The 14,606-nt window shown below is 32.3% G+C and overlaps 1 protein-coding gene across 1 annotated transcript; it reads left to right on the forward strand.

Annotated features, from left to right (window-relative positions):
* The first annotated feature begins 13,538 nt into the window (after positions 1-13,538).
* LOC107944439 (putative pectinesterase 63) lies at positions 13,539-14,246 on the forward strand. Its single transcript, XM_041084232.1, has 3 exons — positions 13,539-13,669; positions 13,783-13,915; positions 14,022-14,246. Exons 1-3 carry the CDS (start codon positions 13,539-13,541, stop codon positions 14,244-14,246), a joined length of 489 nt encoding a protein of 162 aa, XP_040940166.1.
* Positions 14,247-14,606: the final 360 nt, after the last annotated feature.

A 14,606-nucleotide genomic window follows, 5' to 3' on the forward strand; every position in this document is an offset into this window, starting at 1 on the left:
GAGCGATCTTGCTGTAATAATTTCAATTAATACGCTCATAAAATCCAAACGATAAGGTATGTTTCGTACATGCATCGAAAAAGTCGATTCGTTTTAAATAGTATCCGTTAAATTGATTAACGAATTTTCGGCCTTTAGATAGGTTTGATACCTTGTGTATGAATATATTGGTTGAAGTGTAAAGTAAGTATGATTATGAAAATGTGCATATATGAAGTTATTCATTTAGCTATATAAATGTTATACCTTAGCCGAAACTAATTTCATTATTCAAAATTACTAAGCATTAAATGCTTACTCCGTTCTTTGATTCTCTGTTTTATAGATTTTGGTTCGTCAGCTATCGGACTCGGGATTGTCGAAGTCGAATTCGTCCACACTATCAAAGCCTTTTGGTACACTTTTGGTTGAACTCTGAAAATGGCATGTATAGGACTGCCCTTGTGTTATTAGTCAAGTACTTTGGTGTTGTATATATTTGGATAGCCATGCGAAAATGGCTTATATATTTTGAGCATAGTGTTATAATCATCTTGTATGTATATGGTTATTGAGAGGTGTGGATATGCTTGGCAATGATTGGCCATTGGAAGGGTTAATCATGATCATATTTTTGTGCTATATATGCTAAAGGGCTAGTTGAATCATTAAAACTATGAAATAGGTAAAGTCTACATTAAAAACAGATGCTGACAGCAGCAGTGGTGTGGATGTGAAAAATCACTAAAAATAGTAGGAATGGAATTAAATAATTAATAAATTATTTAATCGAACCTTGATTTATTTAATCGAACCTTGATGAATCTACTTTCATATGGAAGAAACGAAATGATCATATGATTCGTATTTTAAGAGATATTTAAGTTTTCATGGAACAGGGCCAGAGCGATTTCTGGATCCCCTGATCTGACTTTGGAAATTCATTATAAATTAACCAGAGATAATTAGAAGTCATGCCATATATGTATAGATTCCTTCTTGAGTCTAGTTTCCTTATAAATAAACGAAATAAGTATTGAAGCCCTGTACAGGGAGATATATAAGTCGTAATGCATGAAGGTCAGAGCAGTCGAACCCTGAAACAGGGGAGACTTTAACTAATAAACTGTACTAATTGGCCCGACCAAAAATTCTAGAAAAAAATTTGTAGATGGACTTATGGGTCTAGTTTCAGAAAAAATTTACGGAACTGGTTTTCGAGTTTTGTAACTCGAGATATGATTTTTAAGGTGACAGTGACGCAGTTAGCCAGCTTGTCTGGAAATTTTAAATGAACTGTGTTTTACAATGAAATAAGTCTGTTAACACCTCGTGTTCGACTCCGGCAACGGTCTCGGGCACGGGGCGTTACATTTCAGGACCTAAAACTTTAGTGATAATTCTGTTATCAATGTTCTCAAGATTAACAAAACTATCAGTCGAAGCAATCGGTTCATATTCCGCCTTCTTCTCCTTTAGTTTCTCCTAAAAAATCAATTAAAGAGTTAGAAACGAAATATATAATAAAAATGAATGCAACATAACTTAACATTATTTAAAACTACTAATGATGAATTAAATTAAACAATTATAATTAAACATTATAAATATTTAGAATAAATCAAATATTATTAAGTAAATATACCATAATTTCTCCAGCTTCGAATGTCATATGAGATCCATCTTTCTTCCTATACGTAATCTCAAAAAGCTGAAGGCGTCTAGCTTTTTGTCCAGATTTGACTTCCTACAATATAGTAGTAAAAATATTATTTAATAGTAGAAAGTTATTAATATTTGAAAGAATTAATAAATTCATAATACCTCGGCCTCAGCTACAGAAGCAAAACTTCTCGACCCTGCCGTGTGCGTGAATTTTTGTTTTTGCCTGCTGCTTGTTCCAACTCGCTCACGGTCCTACAAAATGAAATTATTATTACGTATATAGTAAACACTATATATAAGAGTTTGGAAATACGCAATACCTCTCCTTTTTTTGAATTTCAGAATCTAACCGCATCTTCCCATTGGTACCTTAGCATTCCCGGCGGGACATTTCTCAATTTTTCCTCGAGGCTTATGTCTTTCTTAAAATATTGTTTTTTTAAAGTGCTTTTATTGTCTCTCTATTTTTTACCCAATGCCTTCTTGATATAATCATCAGAGACCTCTAAAGCAAATCTCTCCTAAAAAAACACAAGTTTAGAATGTAAATATAAATGAAACTTAAACCAAAGTATTATAAATTACATACACATTTTGTTACCTTAATATTAGCGAGAGCCTGATTTTTGTTGCTATCAGGCATTTGATGCCATGATTCGTAGTTGATGGGCAACATATTGGCATTTCATGCTAAAATACTCAAATAGCCTGCTAAAAGTCGAGCTTCAGATCCGACAGGCTAACCATGAGTATTTCTACTTACTTTAACACGCTCGACAGGATCTAAGTCGTATAAATCTCTAAGCAGCGTACGTTCTCGAACTCTGCGCGTCCCACTACTTTCATCTGAAAAATGATATACTATTATTATATTAAAATTGACAAATAAATCAATAATAAAAGTCAACACATGTAAAATGAACTTAACATTACTTTGAAATTCTCCAGGCTCGTCAAGTGTTTCTGGCACATTCGAAGATCCAACAACTGTCTGCTATTCACTATTTCCTTCTTCCGAATTTGGAGTGTTCTGGACAATACTTAAATCTCGTAATCTTCTTCTACGCATTTTTCCTGCAATACACATAAAATAGTTAAAGTTTTAGTAACAAATTACAACAATAATAGTACGTATAAAATAGTTAAATTATATAACATGACCAAGATTAAAATTATAATATTACATATAATTAAAAAATCGTAAAATCTTACTACATCATTATTCGTAAATATCTTCATCCACATTATGTCGAACCCATTGATGTTGTGTACTAGTACTAGGGATATTTTCATCTAAGTTTTGTTCTGGAAAAGGTGATTTTTCTGATTTTCGACGATGTCATCTCTACTTCCATTACCCATGCCAAACAAGTCTCTAGGGGTGTTTCGGAGTACAACATACCAACCTTCATCAGTTGGATCTTTTGAATAAAAAACTTGTTTCACTTAAGAGGAAAATACATATGGCTCGTCCATCAATTGTTGTCCAGTGTGAATCAAGCGAGAGAAATTCAACATTGTAAAACCAAATTGATCTTTTTTAATTCCTCGAGCAGTATTAACATCAGCCCAATCACACCGAAATAAGACAACTTTCCATCTGCCATAGTAATCCAACTCAATAATGTCGGTAAGAAGTCCGTAATACTCTACATTACCCTCAACCGGATTACTGTCCCTAGCACTAGTATAACTTGTAATTGAAGAATTAACAACAACTCCACAATTTTGAGTTCTCCTCATTCTCTCGCGATACTTTGCATAAAATCTGTATCCATTGATAAGGAAGGCACTATATCTTTTTATTACTCTGTTCAGACCTTGGGAATGCCATTTAACTTCCTCATTGACGTCCTTCCCACTCCAAACTTATTGAATCGAAAGTAAATTGAATAATTATAAATCTATTATGTAAAAACATTCTTATTTGATTAACTAAATTTCGCGATTATATGTAGCTTATTAACTTTAGTTACATACCGTTTGGCTTAACCATTCATGAAAAGATTCTGTGAATAACTTATTAATCTCTCGATGTTGTAATATTCGAGAGCGTGCACGAGATCTCAAAATTTGTTTGTACTCACTATGTTAAAAATAATTTTAATTGGTTAGAAGACAAACAAATCAAAACGACGAATATGTGAGGAAATTTTAGAACTTACTTGTGTAACGGTTCAACTAAATCGTGGTGAAAAGGCACATATCGATGTTCTTGTATCCACGATATATCATCTAATTCTGTAATTTCAACTTTGCCGATTGGTTCTCCATAACTTTGGAATAAATAAATTTCGGCCAAGTTATGATCATTGAGCCTAGCATTTCTAGTTGGTTTATTCAATTGTGTTTCAACATCTTCTAAATATCTAGAACAGAAGGTCATGCACTCCTCTGCCAAGTAGCCTTCAGCAATTGATCCTTTTGGATAACGCTTATTGCGACAATAAGATTTCAATTTGCTTAGGAACCTAAACACGATATACAATATTTATCAAAAGTTGTAACTAAATGAATAAAGGAGAATGAATAAATACCTGACAAATAAATTAGCACCTTTCTATAGGATACATCCATCAATAAAAAACCAGTCCACCAAGTATTGCTTCGTGAGGGAGATGGATTACCAAGTGCACCATAATAGTGAAGAAGGAAGGTGGAAAGATCTTCTCCAAATTGCATAAAGTCAAAGCAGCTCGATCCTGTACTTTCTTAAGTTCTTCAACATCCAAAACTTTGCCACAAATAGCTTTCATTATATTGGATAGTTTAATTATACAAGACGTCACATTTTTGGACATGCAGCACCATAAAGCAACTGGGAGTCAATCTTGCATTAAGATGTGGTAATCATGTGATTTTAATGAATATAATCTTCGATATTTAAGACTCACATATCGAGATATATTTGACGCATATGCATCTGGGACCTTTATATCCTTCAACACCATGCAAAACACCTCTTTCTCTTTCTTTGACATTGAAAAAATAGAAGGTGGCAACCGATATTTCCCATTCGGAAGTACTTGAGGATGAAGATCACGCCAAATTCTCATGTCAACTAAATCAAGTCGACTCTGAAGATTGCCTTTTGATTTTCCATCGACATTTAAAATTGTCCCAATTATGTTCTCGCAGACATTCTTCTCAATATGCATGACATCAAGATTATGGCGTAAAATGTTGTGCTCCCAATAAGGCAACTCAAAAAAAATACACTCATTTTTTTCCAAAAGTCCGCCTCATTAGGATCATCCTCTTCGTCAGATTCATCATCAGATTTATCCCTCGATCTTCTCCTTGTTTGCGTGATAGGTGGTTGATTCATCTTCCCGTAACTAAAGTTGATATCTTTTAACATAAACAAGATTTCAGATCCAACAGTCTGCTCAGGAGCTCCTCTGTACTCTTCAGTACTGTCAAATAGAGTCCTCTGAAATCTAAATTTATGATTTCCATCTAACCACCGACGATGGCCCATGTAAGAGAACTTCTTCCCATTATACAACCACTTCGAACAAATTTGTGCAACACAACAAGGACAGGCATAACGTCCTTTAGTACTCCAACCCGATAAATTAGCATAAGCCGGGAAATCATTAATTGTCCACAATAAAGCTGTATATAAATTAAAGTTCTCCTTTCTTAATACATCATATGTCTCAACACCCGACCATAACTGTTTTAACTCTTCAATAAGTGGTTGCAAATAGTTGTCAATATCATTTCTGGGACCTTTCTCTCCAGGGATAATCATTGATAAAATAAATGAAGATTACTTCATGCAAATCCATAGAGGCAGATTGTAAGGAACAAGTACTACAGGCCAAGTACTGTACGAAGTACTCATGATTTTAAAAGGATTAAAGCCATCAGCTGCTAGCCCAAGCCTCACATTCCGAGGATCGCTTACAAAGCTTGGAAATTTACTGTCAAACGATTTCCAAGCTAAAGAATCAGCAGGATGCCTTAACAATCCATCATCGGTTCGTTGATCATTATGCCACCTCATAGAATCGGCTGTCTTTGACGACATGAAAAGCCTTTGAAGTCTTGGTATTAGGGGAAAATATCGCATAACCTTGACTGGCTTCTTTCTTAAATGTGCCCCACCTTCATCCCCATTCACATCTTCTGTATTCCCATTCATCCAACGAGACTTACCGCAAACATGACAAGACTGTTGGTTCTTCTGATCACCCCAATACAACATGCAGTCATTTCGGCAACTATGAATTTTATCGTACCCAAGGCCCCAATCTTTTATTAGTCTCTTCATATCTTGACAAGACTGGGGGATTTTTGCAAACGGAAACATCTCTCTCAGAAACTCTAACAGCATTGTAAAAGAGTTTCCGGTCCACCCTCCTAAACATTTTAAGTGAAATAGACGAATACAGAAGGACAATTTTGAATATTTTGATCCCTTGTAAAGTTCTTCATTCATTTCGTTAAGTAAATTGTAGAACTTCGCCGCTTCTTCATTTGGCTCCTCATCAGGTGCACTTGTTCTCGTTTCACAAAAAACATTTCCACCAATATTACAATCGTCGGATGCAGTAAAGTTAGGTGGAAACGATTGCTCACCATGACTGTGCATATTAAATGCATCCCGCAACATACCTTCCATGTCATCTTGTCTAACATATTGGTGGTAATCAGTATCAGGATAAGTCGGATTAATCGTTGAAGAAGTTCCACTAGATGTACACTCTCCATGGAAAATCCATTTTTTATACCCCCGAATAAAGCCATCAACAATTAGATGCTCGTAGACAACTTCACGAAAATGGCAATTGATGTTGTCACACTTCTTACACGGGCAAAGAATCATATTCTCTTGGCTTGCATTTTGAAATGCAAAATTTAGAAATGTTTGTACTCCATTTCGATAGGCATTGCTTACCCTTGACAATTTCATCCAACTCCTATCCATTTCGTAGTTCTTGAAATCTAAAGTTGACAATAAAAGGGATTATCTTATGTAAATTATGTAAGATATGATATATATTTATGTATTATGTAGGTTATGTAAATTATGTAAGTTATTTATCTTATGTAAATTATGTAAGATATGATACGTCATTATGTATTATGTAAGTTATGTAAATTATGTAAGTTATTTATCTTATGTAAATTATGTAAGATATGATATATATTTATGTACTGTGATTGTGTTGATGGGAAAACATAAGGGAAGTGAAGAATTGGTTATTGGATTAAATTTACAAGTTTAGGGTTAATTATTTATTTTGAATTAAGTTCATCATATGTGGTCAATAATGAATATTTAATTAGGTAATTTAAAAATAAAATAAAAGTAGACAAAATATTTTTCATGATTAAAATAAAATAAATTAAAACATTTAAAATAAAATTTTAAATACAATTTAATTTAATTAGGTAATTTAAAAATAAAATAAAAGTAGACAAAATATTTTTCCTGATTAAAATAAAATAAAATAAAATATTTAAAATAAAATTTTAAATACAATTTAATTTAATTAGGTAATTTAAAAATAAAATAAAAGTAGACAAAATATTTTTCCTGATTAAAATAAAATAAAATAAAATATTTAAAATAAATTTTAAATACAATTTAATTTAATTAGGTAATTTAAAATTAAAATAAAAGTAGACAAAATATTTATCGTGATTAAATTAAAATAAAATAATATCTTCAAAATAAAACTTTAATTACAATTTAATTTAATTAATAAGGTTAATTAGCCTTTTATACATAGTAAGCTTAATAAGGTTCATGTGTATAAGAAAGTTTTACATAACTATGTAGTTGCAAGCAGTAAAGGATGTGCAAGGCAAGGCTACTATGTCCGTGCATTGGGCTGTGTCGGTAGAATTGATGACAGTCATCTACATATTTACAATTTCTGAATTGTACTAAATTATTTAAATTCAATAATTCAATTTATTATTTAAAGATTAAAAAAAATATAGTTAAGCATGAACTAAACTTGAAAATAGTTATTGGGTTCGTTTTACATTTCATGTTTAATGTTTGTGATTATCTATTTTAACAATATATACTAAATTTAAATATTAAATGTATATAATAATAAGCAAAATACATTACACTTGAATATAAAATTATTTAATTTTACAATATTAAAATTTATAAATTTCAATTCAAGCACACCTAACTTTGATAGTATGGTTAAATCCAAGCAGTGGACATAGACATCAAATCACACTGCGACTGCCATTGAAAAACTTGTTTGAATTAGGGGGTCAAATAATAGAGACAGAAAATTAGTCAATTACAAATTAAAAAGTAGAAACGAATGCAGAATTTTTAATGTTATATTAAAAGACATTAATTGTTGGGTTTTAAATATTATGGTTTAAAGACATTAATTTTCTACTCGTTCTAGACGCCATGTCTGGTCATACTGGTTGGGTTTGCCCAAAGTTAAAAATAATCAAGTTCACCATCAAATTGAAAAGTGGAAATAGGTTAAAATTACAGGGCAATTGATAGCATTGGATCCTCGAAATTCAATTTGAATGTTAGTGCAAACTTTTCCCCCAAATTTTAAAAAATCCAAATCCACCGTAAAATTGAAAGGCAGAAGGTGGATTCATATTGCTAAGAATTAGATAACTGAAATTACCTTTGATGAAATACTCGGAAGAAGGCCAACCTCGTACGGTGGTGGTGGACAAGGACTCCTCCGGGGTCAAACGATTAGCCAATTTCTCAACAATCTGAGCAAGGCCGTATGATTGCGACATGGGATGAGGATTTTCCGAAAGAGTAATTTTTCAAAAGAAAATTACAAGCACAATTAGTGTTGGATGTCATTCATTCTATCCATAGAAAATAAGGAAGCACCCAATTCCAAGTAGACACGCACTTTTGAGGAAACACTTAAAAAATCCCACACTTCATGTTGTTCAGCCACATTGGGTATAGACAATAGATCCTGTAAAGAGGTGGCTTAGTTGAAGAAACAGGTTCAAAAGTAACCATCCTAAAAAAATGAAAGACTAGGACATAAATCACTTGCAGATATTTGTCAAGATGAATGCACCGTTGATGAACAAAAGCATCCTATGTGCTTGATGAAAGTATCCGTTGATGAACAAGATGTCGATGCAATCGTTCAAAATTTCTATATCTGCAGTTTAAAAAGAGAGAGAGAAGATTAACTATTAAAGAAGAAAAAAATCAAATTCTTAGAACTTCATTTTGTTCTTTTGAGATCAATACATTGCGGTTTAAACTTTGGCACATAACAGGGACACTATCCAGCAAAATAGCTTTGGCACATAAAATATCTTAAATATGCAAACATTTCGACCTTTTCTTTTTTTCCGAAACTTACTTAAACATACACTATACACACCTAATGAAAAAATGTAAAGCCTTTGCCAATAAACAAAACTAACAAATAAACATATGATAGAGAGAAAGCACCTACTGATTCAAAATAAACAAACCTTAAACATGCATATCATATGTCTATATTTATTGTTTCACTTAACTAAATCTCAATCATTTTTATTAACGGGTATGGATTTGAACCAATAGAAAAAGAGCAGCTATGTTTTTAATGGAAATTGAAAGGTAACCATGGGTTTTGGAATTAGATGCTCCACTTAAAGTTGGGGACCGATACTGATATTCCAATAGAAGGATACCACATGTTTATTCCTTTTTAAAGCTAAGAAATTCTAACCAGAACTACACCACATTAAAATTAGGCACAAACCTCCCTAGCAATTTTTGAATTAGTACGCATGTTCCGAAATAGGAAACACGAGTGACTCAATTCAGTAAAACTAATGTTCCTACTATCTTAGTTTATTAGTATAAAATTTTTGGGTAAAACAAATAATTCATAAAATTCACAAACTTCAGAATTTATGTATCTAGAATTATGTTTTTATATCAACACAAAAACAATTCATATAAGTTCAATCATGAAGACGACACCTAAACCTAACTAAGTTATAGAACACACACGGATAAATATATATATATACAACTCCTATTAAGCTTTCCATGAACAAGATTCAAATTTTCAAACTCCAGTTTTCCAGCAGGAGCTATATACTGTCATGACCTCAATGAGGGCCTTAATAATCTTCAAACATTTTGAATGTTTTTACATCCAACTTTTGCACTCCAAAAACAAAACTTCTACTTTTATGTGTGTTGATTGTGATTATTATTATTATTTTGGTTCTATTGTTGATTGTGATTTTGAATTTTTGACGCACTACAAAAACACTACCAATATGGTATAGTTGTATTTGTAATTTTCCTTTTGGATTTTAGAAATTATTAATATTATAAAAAAATACAAATATATTAAATATGGATACCATATAAGTACATGGATCGTTTGTGATTTTTTTATTTTTAAATTTCTTTTGAGATTTTATAATCTTTTCTCTAAAACACCTTTTGACATCTATTTTGTTTTACTTATTGTGAATCCTACTGATGGAAAATACCAACCTCCAAATTCCTTTCTTCTTGAGCAAGCACCAAAAACAACAAAGCCCCTCACCCCCTAAGAAAAGCCTTCCATTACCTGATTAATATATCTATATATCTTTGCTAATTTTTCCAATAATATATATGAACTGAAGTCATAGATATGCTGATCATATTTATATTTATATCATACCTATAATAATAATAATAAAGTAATATATATCGAAATTATGTTTAAGCAATCCTCCCTACTCCATTTCCAACCCCCAACTTTCTCCTACATTTTGCTGTTATTTCCTATTAGATATTAATGATTTGACATGAGTACTAGTTTTAGTTATAGCCCCCTCGTGTGTGCACAAGAATTTCAGGTCACTTCCGCCATATATTTCACACAATCATAACATTTCCTCTTCCATTTGTAGCTTTGTTGAGTGGGGCATCCTACTTACTTCTCTTATCACCACAACTCTTTCATGTATTTAAATAAGTCGCAAACATCACATAAATCAATTAAATTAAGTTGGAATATTATAAATAAAGAAAATAATATTAGAAAAATTTTGAGTCTTATTTAAGAATTTGATTTAACTTAATTTTGAATTTAATTAAAATTTAATGTGACTATTAAACAAGAAAGAATATCATATCAAAATATATTCATGTATGCACATGCAGCTACATATATTTATGATGGGAAATGATGTGGATTTTCAAGCAGTTGGATAGAAATGGATGTGAGAGTAGATTCATGTGCAAACGTTTGGGAGGTACCTGATAGGCATTTACAACCAGCTGCTAATGTTAACATTTCTCTTCCATGTATAAAGTTTTTGCCTGCCATTTTAATTAAAAGAAAATACAGCTCCACTTAGTACAAAACTGAATCAAGCAACACAAACCCATATAAGAAACTTGAATGAACTTAGAATATAACATAGCAAATAACGAAAATAACCAGTCAAATTGAAATATGAAGCAGAAAAGAAATATGCTTTTCCTTTGAACCCAAAAATTATCGAGGAGATGAGCAGAGAAGAACTTACAGGTGTAAACAAAAAAGGCAAAAGGGGTTTTTTTTGGATGTAGAATTGGGGAATTTTAAGGATGAGCAGATGAGCAGAGATGAGCAGAGAAGAACTTATAGGTGAATTTTAGAGATTTCAAACTAGGGAAGAAGGGGTTTTTTCGGATGTCGAATTGGGGAAAAACAAGTGATAATTCTTTAGGGATTTGGGACTAAGGAAAAGAGGGGAAATGAACTGGGAAGACTTTGACAAAATTTCTAAGTGTTATCGTGTGTAAAAATGAAGACAACAAAACGACGATGTTTTGACAAACATAATTTAACGTTTGCGGCGTTTTTGCAATAGCGCCGCTAAAAGGTTAAGCTATTGCGGCGTTTCAAATAAACGCCACTAATAAACTAATAAAACGACGACGATTTGATCTGAACAAAATAATAGTAGAGGCGTTTACACACAAGCGCCGCTAAATCCAAACCTATTGCGGCGCTTCGCAAAAAACGCCACTAATAAATCCTACAAAACGGCGCCGTTTTGTTTAAAACATGATGCTCTTTTGCGGCGTTTTTGTAAAAAAAATGCCGCTACTGTATACCTTTTGCGGCATTTTTTATAAGCGCCGCTAATTCCTTTAAAAATTAAAATTATTTAATATATAATTTAAAAACAATATAAATTAAAAAAATCACTTATATACCCAAAAAACTTTAAAATTATTTTAAATAATAGTATTTTAATTTTTTTATTTAAGTAAATAATTTTTTAAAATTTAACTAATAGTTAAAAGAATTAGATAAAATTTGAAATCTTGAAAATTATTGAAAATTTGAAATCTTTAAAATTTGAAATTATTTAATATTATATAAATTAAAAAAAAGCACTCATATACCCAAAAAACTCTTTAAAACTATTTTAAATAATATTATTTCAAATTTTAATTAATTTTTTAACACTAATTATCCTAAACCCTAAATCCATAACCTATGTCCCCTTAATGCCTTAACCCCTAAATCCCTAAACCCATAACCCCCAACTCATAGCCCTTAGACCTTTAACCCCTAAGCTTTAAACCCTAACATGTACCCTTAACCCTTGGACCCTTAACTCCTAAACCCTTAACCTTTAACCCCTAAGCTTTAAACCCTAACATGTACCCTTAACCCTTGGACCCTTAACTCCTAAACCCTTAACCTTTAACTTTTAACCCTTAAATCATAAACCCTAAATCTCTAAACCTCAACCATTGAACCATAAATCATAATCCCTAAGTCCATAATCCATAATCCATAAACCTTGAGATATTAACTCATAAACCATAAACCCCTAAACCTTAAACCCTAAACCCATAATTCATAAACCTTAAAATATTAACTCATCATAAACCATAAACCCTAAACTATATTCCCTAAACCATAAACCTTAAACTAAAATGATAAGTAATTCAATATTTTCAAATTAATATTATCCCTTTTATGATTATAGAATAATTTATTTAATATATAAATTGACAAACAATCAGTCATATAACAAAAAAGCTTTAAAATTATTTTAAATGATAGTATTTTAATTTTTTCATTTTTAACATATATTTTTATATGTTTTTATTTTCAAATTTTTTCTACGTGTCATTATTTTTTCCCAAAGAAGTTAAATATTCAATTAAAAATAATTTAATTAATATAAAAAACCAATAAAATGTTTTTGTGGCGCTTTTTGAAAAAACGCCGCTATAAATAGAGCAATAGCGACGTTTTTCAAAAAGCGCCGCTATATATCTGAGCATTAGCGGCGTTTTTCATAAAGCGCCGCTATAGATTTGAGCATTAGTGACGTTTTTCATAAAGTGCCGCTATAGATCTAAGCATTAGCGGCGCTTTTGGCAAAACGCCGCTAATAACACTAAAGGTCAATGTGAAACGACGACGTCCTGCTTTACTTTTGTGGCGTTTTTTTGCAAACGCCGCTAATGCCCGATCTGTAGCGGCGTTTTTTTAAAGCGCCGCTAATGCTCGATCTTTAGCGGCGTTTTTACTTTAAACGCCGCTAAAAATGCCGCGAAAAACCTATTTTGCTGTAGTGCTTGATTGCTCCGGTTGTTGTTTCCAAACAAATACCGACAGATAAAGGGCAAGTAAATGCTTGGTTTGAAGGCATTATCAAGCCTGTGACAGAAAGGGGTAACAGCTTAGACCCATAGCTGATTCAGGCTAAGAGTAATCCTAAAGTCGTGTAGGTGAGGCAAGGTGATGGTGGAGAATTCAATAGCGTAAAGAAACCCATCAAGAGCGTTCCATTAGGGAATACCAAGCGTGTGATTATATCTATCGGACCTGGGGTTTACAAATAGAAAATCAAAATTGAACGAGGCAAGCCATTCATTACATTGTTGGGAGATCCAAAAAAACATGCCCAATTTGACATTCGGCGACACCGCCAAGGAATATGGAACCATTAACAGTGCCACTCTGATTGCTGAGTCTAATTACTTTGTGGCAGCTAATCTCAATATAGTGGCTGAACTGAATGCATTGCATAGGTAAGTTTGAATCTTAATGAATTGAGATTGTTTTAATAGAACTTAGCTCCGAAACCAGAAGGCGGGAAGACGGTAGGAGGACAAGCGGTTGCCTTGAGAGTGTCTGGCGATAGGTCGCCTATCTATAACTACAATATCTACGGTTTCCAGGAAACGAGCAATGACAAGGGTAACCATTTCTTCAAGGACTACTATGTTTCAGGCACAGTTGATTTTATTTTCGGAAGTGGGAAATCTTTGTATCTGGTACTATTCTTCTTGACCAAAATAAATTTAACAACAAATGTTATATTAAATGTATATATTGATTGGAAAAGTTGGATATAGAACACGAACATATTTGTGGGAGAAGCGAGAAGGTAGAGGATTTACAGTGATAACAACACAAGCAAGAGAAAGTTCATCGGAGGACATGGGTCATTCGTTCGTGCATGGTAGCATTACCGGAACAGCCAACAATTCATTTTTGGGGGCTTGGAGGAGCAATCCAAGAGTTGTTTATGCATTTACTGAAATGAGCAACGTCGTCAATACTGCTGGATGGTCTCATAATAGGTTTCCTAAACGAGCCAAGTAAGATAAATTACTTTTTCTATATATATTAATCCTTGTAAGAAACGAAATCTTATTAAGGTGAGAATGATGCATTACTGTTTACAATGGAGAATACAAGTGCAAAGGGCCAGGTGCAAATCCAAATAACCGAGAGCCATTCGTGAAGCAGCTATTAGGTGCGGAAGTCCTACCGTTCCTGGTTCTTGACTTCATTGATCCTACCAAATGGCTGCTTCCTCCTAACTATTAATTTAATCAGTGTATGTTAGTCCTTCAGTTTTCTTGGAAGCACTTTCAACAAAAATTGTAAAGAAATATTAAAATAATTTTTAAAATTCAAAATATTTATAAAAATTTAAAATTTATATTTTTAAAAAATTAT

This window comes from Gossypium hirsutum, chromosome A12, assembly GCF_007990345.1.
Source record: "Gossypium hirsutum isolate 1008001.06 chromosome A12, Gossypium_hirsutum_v2.1, whole genome shotgun sequence".
NCBI lineage: Eukaryota > Viridiplantae > Streptophyta > Magnoliopsida > Malvales > Malvaceae > Gossypium > Gossypium hirsutum.